The 21,155-nt window shown below is 35.7% G+C and overlaps 1 protein-coding gene across 1 annotated transcript in view; it reads left to right on the top strand.

The window, feature by feature from the left end:
- Positions 1-20,252, top strand: part of TTC27 (tetratricopeptide repeat domain 27) — a 112,999-nt gene extending 92,747 nt beyond the window's left edge. Inside the window, exons 14-20 of the mRNA XM_041404470.1 lie at positions 769-867; positions 2,493-2,545; positions 6,475-6,640; positions 12,592-12,789; positions 16,183-16,294; positions 16,879-16,979; positions 20,007-20,252. Of these exons, the coding sequence (XP_041260404.1) occupies positions 769-867; positions 2,493-2,545; positions 6,475-6,640; positions 12,592-12,789; positions 16,183-16,294; positions 16,879-16,979; positions 20,007-20,129 (852 nt within the window). The 3' untranslated portion in view covers positions 20,130-20,252. The remainder of the gene's footprint in view (positions 1-768; positions 868-2,492; positions 2,546-6,474; positions 6,641-12,591; positions 12,790-16,182; positions 16,295-16,878; positions 16,980-20,006) is intronic.
- The last annotated feature ends 903 nt before the right edge of the window (positions 20,253-21,155 follow it).

Below are 21,155 nucleotides of genomic sequence, written 5' to 3'. Positions count from 1 at the left end.
GGGCTGACTGGAAGGAACATCCTGAGAGGAGTGGGCTTGTCTAGCTTGTAGAAAAGGAGGTTGAGACATGACCTCATTGCTCTCTTCAGCTCCCTGAGAAGGAGAATGGGGAAGGGAGATGCTGAGTTCTCCTCCATGGTTGAGTCTTTATTGATGAGAGGTATTTGCTTGTAACAACTGAAGACTTTAAATGCAAGATTACTGAACTGGTAAAGTTCCGTTCTCTGTGCAAGGCATTATTTAAGTACATTTCTATCTCTAAACATTGCAATAGAAACTTGAGAAGGTCCATGTTCTGAGAAGAGAAAGAACTGTAATTTTTGAACTGTTCCATTTGGTCATTTGAGATGTTTCTTATAAAATGTGATTACCTTGAAAAACATTTCCTAATGTATCATTTTCACCTAATTTCATCAATTATCACCTAATTGTGATAATGTAAAGTGAATGTGGATTTTTCACAAATGAAGACAAAATATGCAGACCTCTTAAGTAGCTATCACTTTGTTCTGTAAATGAAAAGAGCACTTCACAAATGATTAAGTGATCTTCATGCAGTCAACACCATTGTTTATCCATATTTATTAAAACTTCAAACCTAAAGCTTTTCTCTAATCAACATACAGGATATTATTTTTTCCAGTACAATACTATCATAGCTGAAGACAGGTAAAAATCAGCAAGAGTTGTGTGTTTTCCCAGGCCAACTTATTTCTTTTGTGCTAAAATATCCATGTATGTAGGTAACTATTAATTTTTTCTCTCCAGCTAGGTGTATGGTTTTCCTTGGGCTGTGCATACATTGCTTTAGAAGGCTATGAAGGTGCTGCCAAAGCATTTCAGCGCTGTGTGACATTGGAACCAGATGTATGTACTTTTGAACAAATGATTCAGATGGCTTATCTAAAAGCAGCAAGGATGTTTTCATTATAAACAAGCAAAGTAATAATGAAAAACTTGTTTAAACCTTAGCCCTTTGAATAAATTAAGCTTGTTCATGAAGGATATATTTTTGTCATAAGGCATCATAAAAATACTACCCAGTACTTAACTTTGTCCAGGTGTGAGTGTGTGAATGTTAAAATATATTTGAAAAATTCCTTTATGCTTGCACACATTGCTAAAACAGACAAATGGGAATGACTAAATAGTGAGGAGAGATAAAAAGAGATAAAACAAAAATTATATTAAAATAATTAGTCATCTAAGTAGTAAAATTCTCCTGAAAAAAAAAGTCAAGTTTACATGTGACAAATCAATTTGTAACTGTATATTTCAGGAGCATGGGGAGAATGGAGCTCAGCCATTTTTTCAGGATGCAGGGCATGCATGTGTACAATACTGTCATTTGAATGTGCATTGAGACAGTAAAGGTGCCAGCTGAATTACCTGAGTACACTGACAATACTTTTGCCAGAAGGCCTGACTGTCAGCTTATTGCTTGCTTAGAGTTAATGCCATCTACTCAATAGAAACTGTTGTTATTCATTTTTTTCTCTTGGAGCAATAAGAAGTGACAGAATATTCTTTTTTTCTTTATTATAAAACGCAATAACTTCCTTAGGGGAAAAAATGTACATAAAGACATCAATGGAATTCTTACTTAATATATTGGGGTTTTTTCGTTGTTCAATGCAGTAAATTTACTTGGATTCACTTATCTCTCTAGGGCCTGTATTTAATTGTATTCATATAACCAAGCCAGCTGACTTCTCCATAGGTTAAGTGGTGGGTTTTTTTATGAGTAAAAAGTGCTGGAGTGGCTCTCAGTTGGAGGCAAAACCTGTCTTTGTACGTCTGCAGCTGTAGCAATGTAGTGACCATTTTCATGAATTAAGTCTCAGAATGGTTTCCCAGCATGGGAAAAATGCTCCTTAAGCCTCAGGATAGCCTTCAGTACCAGACTACATTGCATTGCAGTGCTCAGACTCTATTCTTCAAATCATTTCTAGCTGTCATTTAGCTGAATTCCATGATGGGGCTTCACATTTACTGCAGTGTCAGGCGAAGGGCAGGAATCATCTCTGCTCATCTCTGCTGGTTTTACCTGAGGTGTGTTAGGGGACATGAGATCCCTTCTGTCCAGTAACACAGAGTGCTGCAGTTTAAGTAGCTTCCAGCTGGTAAGAAGTGATGAGCTGCTGGGAGCACTGACCTTTCCAGCCATCCCAGCTAGATCCTAGAAGAGGATGCCTGTTTACAGCTGAGACTGAAGGCAAGAGCTGACTTAGTGTATTGCAACCCCAAGGCAGCTAACTGATATTTATATACTTGATTGTTGCTGATGTAGTCAAATATTTATGTATTTCAATTTTAAATGTAATAATTTATATTTCAATGCAATATTTTAACTGCCATGTAGAAGGTAGGTGTCAGTATGTGTGATTAGGAAAAGCAATGATGTTTGGAAGCAGTTTCACTTAGTTATTTTTATCAAATAAGCACAATGTAAGTGAATAAATTTTTTTGTACTTCTCTTTTTATCATTCCAGAATGCTGAGGCCTGGAACAATTTATCAACTGCTTATATCAGATTAAAACAGAAGTAAGTACTTCAAAAGAATTAAAAGATACTGCTTCCAAAACAAATAACTAGTTTTGGTTTTTTTGACATTGAGTTTTTTATTATTATAAGGTGCTTAACTTATATTTTGCAATTCTTAGCCCTTCAGTTCTCTCTCCCTGGTTGAATTACTAGTAACTATTTTATTTTAGAGGAAATAATTTTGTAACTTTTATACGAGTAGCAGCCTCTTTCTACTCTTTTTTCTTGTTAGAAGTATTTATGATGTAGTAAGTACAGTCAGTTCAAAATATTCATAATAAAGATGAATAATAAAAACTGCTTTGACCATGAAGTTAAGAAGATATGTCCATTTCAAGCAAACTATTTATTCAGAGCTATGTAATTTCATAGGATATTTTTCTCAGTGGATTTAAGAGTAAACCAGATAGTTTGTTTTCTATATACACAAACGCAGATGGAAATCTGCACACATGCTAGCTGGCTTACTCTTCTCCCTCAAAACTAATGATTCATACAAGAAGCTAAGTGGACTGCCATTCTTATTTTCTATTTCAACACAATGTAATAAAAGTTTACCTGGAAGAATTTAATATTTAAGAATTTTCACGTTATTACCAAGAATGAAACAAAAGAGTAAGATAAATTATTTTTTAAAATCTTACTTGAAATCTGGCATCAATTTTTGTGGTTGCATAGTCAGGAGGCAAAGTAAAAAAAAGAGAGGAAGAATAGTAAGCTTGTATAAAAGTGTAAATTTATAAACATACGTAGAAAAAGTGAGAAGTAGTATGGACTTAGGAGATAGATATGTCAATGGGAGCAGGAGGGAGGAGAAAATGAAGTGTTAGAATAACTACACAAGGCTAAAAAGTAATAGAAAGCAAGAGCTTGTTTTAAGTTTTCAGTAGTTCCTTCCATCTTCAGCAGTGCCTTGAGTATGTACAGTTCATGTGATAGTTGTTCCTTCTTTTCCATACAAATCAAAATGTCAGATGCTCAGTGTACTGGCTTGTGCTTGTTTCATAAAAGTATTTTTAATCAAAATTATTTTCTGTCTGTTAATCTGCTACAAGGCTGAGAAACTACTGAGTGATTAATTTCAGTTTAGTGGTTGAATTTTATTATTCTTAATCTACTCTTGTGATCTAACACACTAAATACATACAAAACTTGTAACCTATTTGATATGGTAGCAAAAGTAATAAATGGGGGCATATTACTGAGCTTTTTTTCCCAGAGGAATCATGTGAGATAGGACTCAATGTACACTAAGTTCTAAGTGAGTATTACGTGTTGATAGTCGAGTGTGGCCTCTACTTGCTGTGGAATAGCAACTTCTTTGATTATTTGTGTAGTCACCTATAGGTCAAGACTGGATGTGAGCTAGTTTAACTCTCTCTCAAAACAGAGAATATCTATAGCAGCACACTTAGATAATTTGTGTTGGGATACATAAATTCTTATTTTTCAAGCCTGCCAGAAGACAAAAAAACTAAGTGGAGTGAGGATTTAAAAAGAAGGAAAACAAAATTAAGATTTTTAAGTTAATAGCTTTCTTTCACTCCTTCAAAAAAATTACGGCTTTACTCCAAACAGGCTTTTAATTCAGCCCACTCATAGATTGTGTATTTGGCCAAGGTTTGGCAGAGTCTCACACAACATGCAAATATAACGTCAGTACATTTTTTTGAAAAGTGTATGCAAGAAACTTGCTAACACCCAAAGGACAGGGGTTTTGTTGATTTTTGGGGTTGTTTGCTTTTTAAGACTCCACAAGTTTTGTGTATTCTGAATTTCCTCCAGAAAAATTAATTGTGATGAAAACAGACTCCATGCTTTGGTTAGTGTGACAGGAGGTCTTTGAAATCTAGGTCTCACATTTCTCATAATAAACTGGGACTGGCCCTCTGTCCTTTGTATGAAAGATTCCTGGTTTCCAAGACTAGATAATGTATTTGTACTGCCTACTGTTTCCCATCTGGGTATGAATTTACTTAACTGGTTAAGGATACTCCATCATCTTGTGACTGGTTAAATACACAGGGGATTTGCTTTGAGAATCTAGAGGATTTTATATATGCAAGAGTGGTGATTTGTGGAATACTGTTTCCATCCCATCCCTTTGCTATCTTGACTACCTTTCACATTTCCATCTTACTGGCATCTGCCCTCCTGCTAGCTTACTAATTTTCAGGAAAGTAGGGGAGATGATACAAACTAACCCTACAGATGGTGAAGAGCAGTTGCAGAAACAATACATGAGTCAGGCAGAGCACCTTCCAGCCTGTCAGAGAGCTGCCAGATCCCAACTTCCATTGTAGCAAAATCCACAGAAGGAACAGAACTGTGTTCTTTTCTAATTTAATCTGGTAAAATTGGGGTCTGAAATGAGATTGTTAACAGTGGAGAAAACTCAACTCTTTGACCATTTATTCATCAGCATCACATCTATCAATGTATGAGAAGAGAGAGAAAAGGGGATTGAATGGGGAAAGATCCTGCATGGTAGATTGTTCTGCTCTGTGCCAAATGACCTGTTCTCCTTAAATAATTTTGCTCTATCAGTCCACTCTCTTTGTGTGTTTTTCATAACTCTGAATATCATGGCCTTAGATTGGCAGTTATTTACATTTTTCCCCGACCCAGCTATTTCAAACTTCTAATGGCCTGATCAACTACTTGGATATTACATTGTCTTGGACCCTCTTTCTGAAACTTAACCAACAATTTCTTTGGGCTGTCTTTCTTTAGAGAAAGCACTTTTAAAGACTTAGTCATGCAATATAGAGCAAGTGAACTGCATCTTTTGATAACAGGCCAACTTTATATGTTATTTATTAAGAAGAGATGAATTGTTATGCCTTACCAAAGAAGATTTTTTTACCAGCCTAGAAAGGCTCCATTTCAAGTCTTAATTTAAAGGAATCCATTCCTTTGTGGTTTTTTACATGTCATGACTATCCAACTGAGAGTGTGATTGTCCAACTAAGAGTGACTGTCCAACTTCAGTCTCTTAGAAAGAAATTTATCATTCCAATTTTCTAGCAGGATTATTTTAAAGTTTCACATTTATTGCAACTTTTGGTAGTATGTTAAAGGCTTTAAACAGTAAACTCACAAACCTCACCAACACATGCTTCAGATGACATTTTCTTATCAGAGGATGGCATTACTGCTCTCCTAAGCAAATGGTCAAGAGTTGACTGCAGTGGATGCATATGAAAAACTAAAGATGCTTTGTAACTTGATGATGATTTTACAGGAATTGTGCTGTCCACCTTTATTCCATAACACTTTCTCCTGTCAGTGTGAGATGGGTCAGATTGGAGAAGGACCCTGGTAGTGTTTGGGGCCATTCTGACACATTTGTACTGAGCAGCACAGCATCAGGGATCACAGGATAAACCTTCCAGCTGACCTAAGGATAAAAATGATTGAAAATTATGGGCTTCTGTGCTATGGATATGCATGTTTGCCATGTCCAAATGTTTAAAATAAATGGGATTAAAAATGTGTGATTAAATATGTCAATACCATTCTGCATCTATCATGAACTCAATGATTTTTCATTTTTTAATGTGTGTTACAGCTGCAGCATGAGTAAGATTTTCTCATGGTTCCAGATAAAAATTTGGAAAGGAAAATATTGACATAGATGGCAAAATCATAATACATTTTTTGTAAAAAAAAAATAAGTACAAGAGCTGAGAGAATTTACCTAGTTCAAACTACAGAGTGTACTGTTGTGTATGAACTAATACAAAATAATTTACAGGAGAGATTAAGGAAGTATCAGTATTGTAAATTACAAGCAATAGCTTTTGCATGGCATTGTGTTCTAAATGTGATTTTTTAAAATAAGCAGTTTTTTAGTTGATACTATGCCAACTGATTTTAGTGTAGAAATCTTCTGTAATAATTTATATTATTATTTTATTATTGACTAGGATCAAAGCATTTCGAACCCTCCAAGAAGCTCTCAAATGCAACTATGAGCACTGGCAGATATGGGAGAACTATCTTCTCACCAGTACAGACATTGGAGAGTTTTCAGAAGCAATTAAAGCTTATCACCGGCTCATGGACTTAAAAGAAAAGTACAAGGATACACAGGTGGGGAAATTTTCATATTTAGTCATCCTATATGTTCACTAATTTCTGTTCAGAGACAAAGATTGCTGATAGCTGCTGATAGCGGTATCAGTAATGATAGTGCACGTGCCAATGAAGTTATGTAGGCAAGTGATTTAAGTTTTGGAGATTTGGACTCTTAAGAATAAATATTTAAAATTAAACTGGACAAAAGTGAAAACCTTTGCATCCAGACTGCATCAGACTTTGTGAAAGCACACGCATGAGCCTTGCAGTTTCAAGACTTATTTTTATATAAAACACAGTGCATAATCCCATCTTTCCATATGGTTCCTGCATATCTTGGTGTCAGAAATAGTATTAATTATTTAGTTGAGAGAAAAGGAAGCTTTTCCCATGTGTTAGAAAATTCCACAAATGAGCCTTTGAAAATGAACTCAATGCATTACGGTCATAATATTGGTCCTTAATAACCAGAACAAAGAAAAATGAAAGAGGTATTTTGCTCATCTTTCACTGTAGTTCAGTTCAGTTAAATTTTGTGTTTGTAAATATAAGCTCTAGACAAAATCCAGAGAACCTACCTTAACAGCCTCAGCTGGGATGCTGCCTTGCCTGAAACCAGGTCCAGATCCTAGCAGGGTTTTGCACACTCAGTGAAAATAGCAAGGTGAATCTGAAAGGCAAGCCAAAGAATCTCTCAAGGAGAGTAATAAAACACCTTCAAGAGCCTTTGCAAAATTAGCAGATCTGGTTGAAGAGCTTATGAGCTCTTAGTGAGATTCTGTAGTAGCAGGGTAAGAGGAACCAGCTGCTGCTGCTCATGGATCCCAGAAATACGTTTTGTTTCTTGTCCCATAAAAAGAGAAAAAGTAGCTTTCCTGGGAATTTGAGTCCAGTGATGAGGAGAGAGAGAGCAGATAGAATTAGTTAAAATTGTGGAAGCATCTCATTTGGTCATGGGGGGATAGGGATGTTAAATACTTTTTTCACATTACTTTTTAATAACAAACTCTACATGAGTGCAATGTTTATTACTAGTAAAGCCAGTCATGCACAGGATAACATTCTGTATTCAGGTTTGGTATAGCTAAACATTAAACATTAGCACTAAAGAGTGTAAATGGAAAACTGTGTTATATGAGGTGAGGATCAGTGTGTTTAGCAGCTAGAGTACTGTACTGGTGGGGCTGGTCATGGAGCATCTTGTAGACAGTTGGCTTTTTTCAACTAATTTTTTTCTCAATTATGCTACTTAAAATAGCATTTTTAGGAGTGGTCTACTGTATTATTTAAAACAGATTGACAGCTGACTAGGAGTAGAGGTTTCTATGTATATTTGCCCATTTGAGATATTTTGAGATGATACAGATGCCTATTACTGTTATTTGTTAAATTTAATGCAATATATTTTATTAAATGATTTGAGGATATTGCTTGTATTAAATTTCTATTTTTGTTGCCCAAATTTTTCATCTTCTTCTCATACAACTTTTAAAACTTTTACAGAAGTATATATGGTATCTTTCCTAAAGTCTTTTTGCATCTTAATTTTAACTTTGGCTTCTGATATGTGTTTTATGGGTTTCATTGTAACTTCTAATAGAGTTGCATCAATTAGGAGGATTTTACTAGTTGCCAAGAAAAACCTCAGGGCCTGATTAGAGAATTTCAGGCTTGAAACAATTATCTTACAAGGAAGAGGAGAGTATTTTCATAGCAAAACAAAAAAGCAGATAAAAATAAAAGCTTCTGTGAAATTGTTTACAAAGTTCACCATTAATTGGTAAGCCTCTCCTTTTTTCCAACTGGCCTGCTTGTAATAAGGATGATCTATAACCATCTTGTGCAATTGTGTTTTGACAATGTGAAATCATGAGCATGAGTAAATGAAAACATACACCATTGTTTCCATTCAACATAGTATGATCTTCTCTCAGGTTATATTTAGTATTTGTAGTCATCATAGATTTTAGTCAATAGACTACTAAGCTACATGACATAATGGTGAGAAATAAGGTAGGAATTAAAAAAAAATATGCACAGGACTGGAAGAAACAAGTAGAGTCATAGATTCCAGTTCTTTGTGAAAACCAACTGCTTTTAGCAAAATCATTGCTGCAGAATACCCCTTGTGAGACTGAATGTATCAATTACAAGTGTGCAGTTGAATATACAATTTGAAATGCCCTTGATTTCTGTAGCTACATCACACTTTTTAATTTTATTTCAGAATAGCATGAAGTCATATTTTTATATCACTGATTTCTTCTAATAATAGTAAAGCATTCAGATTCCTATTGGTAATTTCTGTTAGGCCATTGTTGTCCTTTCTGCCAGTCTTCTGAGTACAGCACACAGGTTTGGGAAATTTTTCTTCTGTGCTATTCTAGTTATTTAACAGTGCCATCCCTGTGGCAGAAGTTCTGAGATCATGATATCATGAAGCTTGAAGACATGTATGCACAGATTCTACAGACAGAATTGGACAAGGAAGAGGTAAAGAGCTCTTTATAAATGAGCAACAATGCAGCAAAAGATTACAGCAAAGGACAGTTTTAAAAGTCTCAGTTTGCTAGCATTGTGTATAAATGTTGAAAGCACACTTTCTTGCCTTCTCTCCTTACTGGTTCTTAAATTTTTTCACATTTCCATGTGTATTTTAATGTTCACAAAGCTGAGAAACATATCTGGAAAACCTTCAATATATCTGTTATGTAATAAAATAGAAAGTTTAACTGAATTATTCATAGTTTCCACTAGTAAAACAGTCACTAAAAAGTACCCAAGGAGAGAGCCTTACCTATTATAATCATCAGTTTGGGCATCAGCTCTGAATTATTGGTATGAGCGAGTAAATGTACCTGGAACATTTCTGCAATTCCTGATTATACTAATTTCCATCACGTGTGTGCTTATGGAGGCAGTCAACCTTTTTTACTTGAAGTGTTGCAGTCTTGTGAATGACAAAATTATTTTGTGGTTGGAAAAACTGTTTCAATACAGTATTTCAGAAACCATATCTTCATTATGTGCTGTCAAAGATTATGAATACAGAAGTAGGGACAAAGGATTCCGCTTTGCAATTCTGTGCTATTGAGATTCTAGCAAAGTTTTTCTTGTACCCTTTCCATCAAGTAACATCCTCATTTCAGCAGTTCATGTTGCCAAACCATTTCTAAGTAAAGGTCACAAGAGCATGTTCCAAGGGAATTTTGAAAAGTGAGGGTAGGAATTAATTTCTGGAGCTCTGCTTCATTTAAGTAGCTCACTAATGACAATTGTCTTTATTATAAAATCCTTAGTTTGGAAGGGGAATAGGGAGAGCTCACAGAAAATTTGTCATTTTGGATCTGTTATCTGAGGGTTCTCATCTTTCCTGAGCACTGTCAAGTTTGATTAGTATTAGTGAAGCATCTGAAAATGGTTTGACCAAGAGAATTTTTATGTGAAAGGAGTTGTTTGGAGAACATTTGTGAAATGAGAGTAACTGATGAAAATCGCTGCATTTATAAATTACTTGGTTTATTTCTAAGGTTTTTTCTCACAGTGTCTTTTGTTCAGTTTGTAGTAAACACATTGTTCAGAAAAGCAAAGGAGGAGGAGGAATGCAGATGGTGTGATGTCATACTAAACATGAACTCTCTGGTCATATGGAGCCCAGCTCATTAAAAGAGGCATGAAGAAAAACACCCAACCAACCAAAAAAATCCTCTATTGCTTGTTTGGGATCTTGGGCCAACAGAGCATTGCTGTAGTAGTTTAGTGTGTATGACAGTTTAAAATCTCTCAAAGATACAAATTTTAAGATTTATGTCAACCTAAAATGCAAAGCTCTGCTACACTGCTAATACTTTTGGATGATTAGTACAATTCACTTGCAGTTTGAAATAACTTTATTTAACAAGTGTGGACAACCAAGCATTAATGATTCATTACTGTTTAATAGACCCTTTAATCTGGGTCTTGACACTAGTTTCATTTTAACTGCTGTAGTGCCAAAGCTTACATGATGGATTACAAAAAAAGGAAATGGATTATTGTGATAGAAGTATAAGCAAAGTCAAGACTCTGTGGAAAAAAAAAGCTTTAAAACTTTTGATGATTATCTTATGATATTCACATGAACTAAAATTTGGACTTCGATTAACAGTTTTGTTAAACTGAAAAATTGGTTAGGATGTCATACATCGGTGTGTGAATCCTCAGGACCAGTTCTAGTTCCTTGTCAAAAGAGAACATAGTTTAGTGTTTTTCTTGCACCTATGTTTTTTTATTACAGTGCTTTAGTAATGGAAATATCAACACTTGCTGATGTTTTTCTAGCAACTAACATAGAAGACCTGTTTAACGATGGGATTTAGTGCTTTATATTCCCAATTATGAATATAAATGGATTTCAGAACTTTTGGTCTATTAATAGTTGATCATATTTTCTGTTACCTTAAGTGACTTTTAAGATACGTTGAAGGAACTGCTTCAAGTTTGTCATATCATAAGGAATATGAGCAACTGCTGAGGTTTTGGTGGACAAGAGGGGAGCTGTTTAATTAATGTTCAGATGATACTGTGATACCATTAGTTCTGAAAAGGTACCAGGTAGATGTATATTTGTTTTCACTCCTTGTATTACTTTGATTTATTTAATATAACTATCAGCCATTTTGATTGATTTGGGTTGCTCTGCCAAGAATTTTCTGTATCTGGTAAAACTCATTATTTTTTGGGATGCATTGTAATTGAGTCATTCTGTGGAAGAAAAGTTCTTTTAGGAAAGTGACATATCACAAGTGCTAAACTGGGTGTGTTTTTTATTCTGAGTGTGATATACTTTGATACTCATAATTTGTCATAATTTTTGCATTACTTTCTGCTAGTGAACTGCATTGTGATTTGTGAGGCATTTTTGTAGGGTTTGCAGCTATTCACAGGTCATCTTTGAAGTTAGTTTTATTACTATCTTGATATTAATACTGCTGTGTGTGAGTTCTCATTGTCTTAGTGTCACGTGAACAAAAATGTTGAAGCATTAAAGTTGCCAAATGACAGGCTCACAAGTGAGGAAGTACCAGCATGAAGGTGTATGTGCAGCTCTTACTGGCCTGTCTCAAATGCAAGCCTGATGAAACTTCCATTATGTTTTCATCCTTATTTCTTCCCCAGTCTCTGTGTCTCCTCCACCGCACAGGACAGATATTACTCACTTGATAAGCCACAGCTTTTCTGGGGTTTATTTTCTTCTAATTCATCACATGATCTACGGCCTTGATTTAAGTTTGCTGTTTCTTATTTTGCTGAGAAGGAACTGAGGCAAAGTGACACTCTTTTCTAGTTTTCTTTGTCCAGTTTGGGACAAAAAGACTGGTATGATGTTGCAGTTTTTTACATGCAAAACCAAGCTCCCACCAGCAGCTGCACATGCTCAGCATTTCTGTAGGTCACATCCCACATTCTCAAGCCAGTCATTCAAAAAGTATGGCCATTAACGAGTATTGGTAGAAAAGTTTGATGGAACTGATTTGACTAGTAATTCACCAGGAGTGCATTAAAAACAGAGATTCCCAAGGAGGTATTCCATCGCCTTCCAGTTTCCATCTTATCCACTGTACCTCTTTTGTTAAATAGAGGTCCTGTAAAAAACAGTGTCTTCCATTACCTGAATTAATTTGGCTCAGCCTGTTTACTGATCTTTTTATAACTGTATTAGAAGGTGAAAATATCTATAACGTATTTTCTGCCTCAGTTTCCTTTACCCAAATTTCTGTCTTATGTTTTTGGCCTCTTCACTTGCACCAACATAGAATCGTATAGATGAGGTTTAAATCAGTTGAATTACTCCGTGTATTTCTTAGTAAATTCTGTACTTGACATATGGCATAATCATTAATAGAGACCAAATATTACAGATAACATTATATATACTGATGTTGATTTGAGTTGAAATAACAAGTCTCTCCTGCTGCTTTTTTAAGGTGTTGGCTATTCTGGTCAGAGCGGTAGTGGATGGTCTGGCAGATCGTGCTGGAGAGGTATCAAGTGGAATGAAGGGGAAACTGCAAGAGCTCATAGGCAGAGTCACTTCACGAGTGACAAATGATGGGGCAATCTGGAGACTTTATGCCCAACTTTATGGAAATGGAGAGAATGATAGCAGTGAAGATATTGAGAAGGTAAGAACTATAGTGATGTAGTAGAACATGCTCTTGTTCCAGACCTGTTTTGCTTTAGTGTTTTTATAAGTACATTGTCTTTCCTTCATATTCCTACTACACGTGTTTTTGTTACACACAACAGGAGCAAGATATTTTACATCCATTTTCTTGGACTTGAAAAGAAAAATCTCTTTTTTTACCAGTGTTTCATTTCAAAACATGCTATCACAGCATGTGTGTATTGTCCTGAATTTGTATTCTGAAACTTTTCTTGGCAACAGTCTAATGTCTATAATCAAATGGTGGTGTGGGTTTTGGCTTTTTTTTTAATTGAAATATTTGATTCAGAAGATAGGATATTGCAGCTTCTGAAAAAAAAAAAAAAGCATCTTAAAGGCATGATCCAGTAGTGGCATAAGCCATCTGTGTTCTTTGTAATCACTAAGGGAAAATGCACTTAAAATAACATACACCACAGTTAGAGTACCCAGAGTAGAATTTTTCTGTCCTTATTTAGCTTAAAATGGAATTAAATAATGATATTTAATCCTTAGTCTGTTGAACCATTGGTTTCTTTTTACTCATCACTGTTTTTGCTGTGTTAACTTCCATTTCTTGTCCTTATCACTTCCCAAGGAATTAGGTTGATTGCATTTCCAGAATAACCACTCTGCGCTGCTAGAAGTGTTTACTTTGTTGTGTGCTGGAGTGCGCTTTGCATTTGATATTAAATTTCAAAAAGTTCAAATAGCCTTGCACAGTTCAAAAATAATTAAGGGTCATCAGGTCTTCACTGAAGTTGAAAATACACAAGGTCAGCATTCAGTGTATGTTCACCAATGGGGTATGCATTTGGCCTGTGCAAAAAATGCCTCTCTGGAGGGTTGCTTAATATCAAGCAAGGAAGATAGTTAGGCCTACGAATTGTATTCTGTGGGCTTAAATTTACAATAATTTGTGCCTTGCTCATTGTCTCTTTGTGCTCTGCCCTGTGAAGAGCCTTGTTTAGTCATTGTTGGTGTCTATTATGCCTCAAATTCCTCCCTTTTGTCTTCTCTATTTTTCTTTACAGCCGAACAGTAAAAGGGATTTGGCCTATTTAGAATGCAGAAATACAGACACTGCAATATCCTGTAATATATCTTCAAATTCTTACTCAGACATGCAAAGCAGCAGAGGCCCTGTCTATACTATGAATGTAATCATTTCAGAATCTGGTTACATCACAGTATTTTTAACTAACCCAGTTAAAAACATGGTTTCAATTTGTAGAGTAGACAGTACTTTAACTGTGTTTCTTAATCGGGCTGGTTGTGGAACACACAGTCTAGCTTGCCTGCAAGATGGAATGATGTTTATAAATACTTAAGGTATGCTTACACGTGTGTCCAAATATCCTGGTATGACAGTACCACAGATCCAGATCATAAAAGAGCAAAACTGCCTAAAGCCACAGCATATATTAATTTACAGTGTAAAAATTAATTTGCAATACACCAAATAATTACTGATTTCTGATATCATACTATGAAGTAAAAATGATAAAGCCAGTATTTATTAGCTTTACTGCCACAGGCACCATCATGGGTCAGTCTGATATTCAGTGAATATAACTGTATCTGTAGAAGAATTCTAGATATATAGTCAACCACATTTATTAGGCAAAAGGTCAATGAATTCTAAAAGGGCATTATTTACTATACTGTGGTATCAAAGGACAAAGAGATGGGAACAAACCTTTAAATGTGTCATGCACCTCCTTACAAATGTAGGGTTTGACCTTTACTCCATGCCTTTCCATTCTGCACCTTATTTAGTTCAGGTTTAATTATATTTAACCAATTTTGTTCCTAACATTGAATTTGAAAGAAAGTTCTCGTATATGTTGCTATTGTAAAAGAGTGTCTTGGTTGCTGGGGGTTTTTACTTATCTGTTCTGCTGATACATCTGATGCCACATGAATCACTACGGTCTACAGTTATAATTCACAGCAGTGCTTTGTAAATTGAATCAAAGTCAGACAAGGTTTGCCAGTTATTAGTGTAAAATTACTGAAATGTTGAGTTTGTGGTTCTGTTTTGGGAGTTTTTTTTCTTTAGCATATGTTTATTTGCACACTTCAATATATCTGAACTGCCACCTCATTCAGTGCTTCTTTCTTCCCTACACTGGATGCAGTCCAGTCCACACCTTTCCCACTCAGGAATCTTTCCAGCCTTCAAGCTTCCTGCTGATCCATCCCAGGCTATGAATCCCTTCTGTTCCTTGAACTTTCCCCAGCTCATAACTGTTGCCTTTCAGGATAAATCCAGGTTCCAGAAGTGCAAATAAACAGCCCGCAAGACTTAGAATTCCTTCCCCTCCTTGACATCTGTCAGCAACCCCCCCCTCATTTGCTGCTCTGACTCAGACACATGAAGACTGAAATCAGACTGCTGTAAAAACTGTTGTTCCTTCTCTTGGAAATTCTTGCCTCTGCTTGCCAGAACTACTACCAGTTATAACCCAGGTTATTATGAAAAAAAAAAAAAAAAAGTAATTCACTCTGGTTTGACTTAATGTGCCTTTATTGCCATTTAAAGCAGCATGAGCAGTTCAGTCACCTGTGTCATTGTGATTGGAACTCTGGTGGGAGAGAGAAGGTGGAAACTTCTGGGGAGACAACCCTCACAATCAGAAATCTACTGTGCTGATGTATATGTTCCACACTGAAACTTTTTTTATTATTTCATATTATTCTTAAACTCTTTAAAAGGTAACTGGAGAGATGTCATTGAACTAAGCCAGGTAACTTCTGGCATGTATTTGCTTCATGTTTTTGATGCTGTAAAAAGAAAATAAAATTGAAAAGCAAAAATCAATTTCTTCTGCTAAATTTTTTTTTCACCTTAATGGGGCCCTCCTTTCATATTGTTTACTTTTTTTTTTCCTGTTCACACTGAGAACCAGAGCAGTATGGCAACTAATAGCTACATCTATAAAATGCATATTTCCCAAGATTACATATACAGAAAGAAAGCTTTGAAGTATTCACTTATAATATTTTAGATATGAATTTGCTGTTTGAAGTGTGAATGCAAGTATTTTTCTGTTTTTCATGTGCATTTAATTATGGTGACTTGGCAAACATGGATCACATCCATCAGTCTAGACAGAATTTTAAAAGATAAAAATTAGACACATGTTACTTTATATGCTTCTCATACTTGAGCTGCAGTATTGGTGAAGAACATCTGTGTTGCAGCTGGTGCTTACTGCTGCAGAGGACACTACTCCAATTCACAGGAAATCAGATATAGTAAAGATAGATTCATTTTCTGGATTCACCACTAATTTTGTAGATAGTTAAAACTAATTTAGTTTCCTAGTTGATTTTCTGACATACTAATATTTTTTTTTCCTCTTTGCAGTCACTGCAGTTTCTCACTAAGGCACATAAATGTGAAATTCAATCAAGTGATTGGGAGAAAGATGTTTCTTCTTTTAAGGAAGTGGTGAAAGGAGCCATAGAGATTGCACATGGTATGTTCTCCCTTTTATTTTTCATGAAGAATGTAACAAATATTTATTGAGCTTAGTGGCAAAATAATACTCTACCTATTGTATTTATTCCTACTACTAGAGTCCTGTAACAGAGAGTATCATCCTGATACTGCATACAAAAATATACTTGGAATGAGGCAGAAATTGTGTAGGGTGAGTCAGTAAACATATGACTGGTAAATATGGAATCAGTTAATTTCATGATCTAGCAACATCATAAAGCAAGTGAAAATGCATCTGCAGTTCATCTCAGTCCTCAGATCATCACATAAAGTGTTTGATTGAGTATTCTAGTCAGGAAGTGAATGAAACTTACTAAGATTATTCCCTGTTCTGTGATATTATGTTTAAGAAGGATACAGATAACCTGTTGTGTTTAGAGTTATCTTCCCAAAATTACTTGTCTTGTTTTTTTTTTACTTTTTGGTTTTTTGAGGGGGATATGACATTTAAAATTGTCTGTGGAGGGTATCAAGATCTTTAATTAAATGTTTTTGTTTAAAGATTATTGCTAGAGTGGTAATGCTTTTTTGTTTTGGGGTCTTTCTGTGTTTGGATTCTAGTGGCTATAAAATGCAGCAAGAACAAATCTAATAATCAGGAAGCTTTGCAGATACTTTCTTCAGCTCGACTCAACTTACGTGGCTTGTCATCCAAGGCAAAGGTAGGAATGTTTGAAAGGTAGGAATTTTTGTTTGAAAGCTAGGAATCTTTGTTCTGTTGCCAGAATTTCTCTGTTTTGAATCAATTATAGATCAAATAATACCTGCCTGTCACAGTGCATCATAAGGTGATGTTCATCTCCATGCTGTTGAGGATTCCAGTTTTAAGTAAACTTTTATTTCCCTTCTTCCTGCTAGGCTTTGATAGCAATGCTAGTCTAAGAGACAGTATTGACATTTTAGAGTAAGGTAGAACTTTACTTAAAATGTTGGGCAAACAGATTTGAATGTTTGAAAGCAATCAGTCATTTTGAAGACCTGTTTTTAATGTGAGTAGTCATGGGATAAACTGGGCATTCTCAGAAAAAAATTATCTAAACCTGCAGAAAAGACCCAGATGTGTCAAGATTGCTTTGCATCACTTGGAGTGTTTTTAAAAAGAGTTACTTATTATAAGACAGAACTAATTTTTAATCTGGTTTTTGTGGATACCCTACCAATTCAGATATTAATTACTTGAAAAAGTCATCATATTTGAATCATGCTTTTTTCTGTTAAAATACACATCTTGTCTTGAAGAGGGATTCTTCCTGCCTGTCAAGTTAGCAACTGTGAATCTCAGAGGTGAAGTTTTATGATGTGTGCTTGTGTTACAAAGTGTTGATTTCTCATCAGTGGGCTAAGCTTGGCTCATTTTCTCTTAAGTCCTTTAATTTTAAGGATAAAGTCTAGGAGAGTTGCATAAGCAAACACAAGCTGGATCTGTAACTCAGGTTTTAGATACAGGCATAGGTAAGACGTTCAAATGTGTTGAAAAAAGAGACAACATATCTTTTGTTGTTACTCACAAAATACAATGGTGTTTTCTTTAAAAAAGGTGCATAGACAGAGTATTACTGTAGAGAAAGCACTAAATGACATAAATTTTTTATATGAATACAAGTACAGGTAGTTCATATTATGAAAGATTATGAATTATCTGAAAGATTAAGAGTGTATGAGCCTAGTAAATTCTGTTTTAAGTTCCAAAAGCACTTATTAAATGAACACCTATATTATTGGCAGCTAATGGTTCTATGGTACTTCTGAGAAAACTGTCATATTAGAAATGAAGCATTTTATGTCAACTCACTAGTTTTGCATCCCTTCCAAGATGTCATCTTACTTTGAATTTCAAGTCATATTGAATGTTCAAAGTATGTTGTAGTTTAAAAACTCACTCATCTTCTGTCAGATCCTATGCACAAACAGTTTAGCACTCTTTGTGCCTGTCCAAGCTTGACTGCATCTCATTTTGCTGCCCTGTGAGTCAATATTAGTGTGGGGGGTTTTTTTTCATTTTTAATTTCAGCTGAAAAAAGCACTTTAAAAATGTGCTAAGAGCAGACTCACTAGTTAATATTTCAGGAAGAATAAAAGAACCGTGAAAATAACTGATAAAAGATAAAATCCCAAAATGTTGTAGTCAGGACATGCAATTGGAACAAATCAGTAAAACAGGTGAAACAATGTCACTGCTTCCAGGATCTCCGTCCCTTGGTGTTTGAGCTCCTGTGTTGTGCCAGACTCAGGAAGCACCCACAATCTGCCAAAGGCTGCAGATCAGAAATGTGCTGCTACTGGGCTCTTTTCTGGGTAGTCACATGCTGTGGCAAATAGCACAGTGAGCACTCTTCTGGTCCTTGTCCCAGTGCATCATTTGGATCTGACATCATTCGTAAATGCATAAAATGTGAGCACTGTTTTGGGGAAACATGGGGCACAAAGCCCAAAGAATGATGGTGCTTGAAAGTCCCCCAGGCTGTCTCTAGCTGAATAGATTTCTCTAACTGTGTAGAGAAAAAAAAAACCAAAAAAACTTAAAATGAGAAAATAATTATATCATCCTGATTTATTTACCTGTCTTACAAAAAAGATCCAAAATTTTCTGTCACACTTCCAGTGTGAGGTTTTTGGGCTGAAAGTCAAAGAAGTTTCTGTAGTTGTAGCACGAATATGTTCCTACTTTTGTATAAGGTGTTCCTTATTTCAGTGATAACATTGTTTTAAGGCACAGTGAATACCTTAGTTCAAGCCTTTTAAGTACATTTTTGTTTATATACATATCTGTATTATCCTGTTATGTTTTGATGATATACTGATGTACAGATGTACTCCAGAGCAACTTTTGTTTTCTCAGTTTGTTTTTGTCTCTAAATGTAGGCTTTGTGATTGTGTCAAATGAAGTGTGAATCACTCTCCCTTTACAGAATGAAGGAAAAACATATGTTGGGGTGTCTCCCCTGCCCCATATTTCTGTGTAGTGGTTCCAAAGGTTCCAATAACCTCACACAGCCTCAATATTAAATAGATGAAGATTATGATTGCTCACGAGTTAGCTGCTTTTTTTTTTTTTGTTTCTGTTAATGTCTTAAGGTCTTTAAGAGCACTTTATTATTCAGTAGTGTTTTGTTTTCTCTGGTATAACTAGTTACACACAGGTGAATGTCTCCACCCATGCATGTCTTGACATCAAATGTGAAAAAATATTTATTTGAGGTTTTGAAGAAAATGAAACAACAGAATATGACACTGGGGAAAATGGTCATTAAAACTCACAACTAGTTTATCAGCAGGTGGGCTTATAAACTGCAGTGACAGAATGTGAGATGCTCTTCTAATTTGAGTTTCATGAAAAAGTGTTTTACTTTCAATGGAATCAGGAGTCAGCATAGGCAGTGAGGTCAGAGCAGAAACCCCACATCCACAGGAGGGTTTGACCCTTTTGGCACAATATCAGGTGTGTGGCACAGATTTCAGGTCTATATGCAGGATACGTGTCTATATGTGTGTGTGTATAACTTCTGTTTATTAACCACAAAATGGACTTTCTTTGAGAGAGGTACCACCATAGTTTACAAAATTATGAAAAGCAGTATACAGATTATGAGCTTCCTGTATTTTGTCTCTCCCCTGAAAGAGAAACTGTATGTATCTTTTAAAGGTATTTATTTATAAAGTACTTACAAATATTTCTTTTTGTTATGCAGCAACTTTTCACAGATGTAACAAGTAATGAGGTTCACAGTGAGATAGCTGATGAGGTGACAGCTATGGACAACATGATTGCTGAACTTCAGGAGCTGAGCAACCAGCTGAGAGACCAGTGCTGACGTATGGACCAAATTTTGGGATGGGATGATGATAATGACATGTTTCTTTTGCCACCACTTTTGCTGATGAAATGGTAACAATTCTCAGGCAACAACACCCTCAATAAATCACATTTCTGTACAGTGCTGTTCTTGTGGTCAGCTTTTTTTCAAAGTTCCAGCTGCCTTTTAAGATTCTTTCTTACCTGGTCCCACTGTCTTACAAAGTTGCATGTTTTGGTTCTTCAGTCCCAGATTTCCTGGAAGAGAGCTGCTGATGTTTGTAAGGTGATTATGGAGGATTAGTTCGGCCTGCTTCATCCACCTTGGTGCTGGGATACTGGAGAATGCCCCACCCACGGGGGGAGCAGGGGAGGTGCTGGTTCTGAAGGAGATGAAGAAGCAAGCAGCAGAGGTGGGAGCTGAGCCCAGCCAATTTCCCATTTTAATTCAGTGTTAATTGCTTACAGGGTGGGAGGTGGGGTCCTGAGAGCAAGAATTTAATCTTTTTTATTCTTCAGGTAATACAGTTAAAGTAAAAGGCTGTTTGTTGCATTAGGATTTGCAAACAGTTATTACTTAAAGCAGCATTGGTTTTTTCAGTACACATAACTTGTGTCCTGTGGGCAGTATACTGGTACTTCATTTGGGCCTTTTATAGACAGGGGGATTTCCCCCACTGAGGCAGCAATAAAACTGCATTCTAATCTGAAATACTTACATCTGACTTACATAGGCCTAAGTGTCTTATTTTCATCTAGACTATTTTGCATGGTTTCATTTTTCAGCATCTTTTGCTACTGCTCTTCTTAAAATAAGATATTTTTCAGGGTTTTCTAGAAACTTGTGTAAAATAATTCCCTCACATAGATAGTTTTGGCTTGCTCCTCCCTATGAGAATGGTGTGATTATCTATATTCTGGCTTTGTACTGTCTATGGTCTGATCTGCTGCTGAATGGTAAGAATTGTCTCCCTGAAGAGAAAACCAGGAGGTACAAGTAAACCAAAGAGTTACTTTGATTTGAAGCAGCAGAGCATGCGTGTTA

Source organism: Onychostruthus taczanowskii, unplaced genomic scaffold (assembly GCF_017590055.1).
Source record: "Onychostruthus taczanowskii isolate IOZ18803 unplaced genomic scaffold, ASM1759005v1 scaffold21, whole genome shotgun sequence".
Taxonomy (NCBI): Eukaryota; Metazoa; Chordata; class Aves; order Passeriformes; family Passeridae; genus Onychostruthus; species Onychostruthus taczanowskii.
Note: the sequence above shows the minus strand (reverse complement) of the source record. Positions and strands in the feature narration are given on the sequence as shown.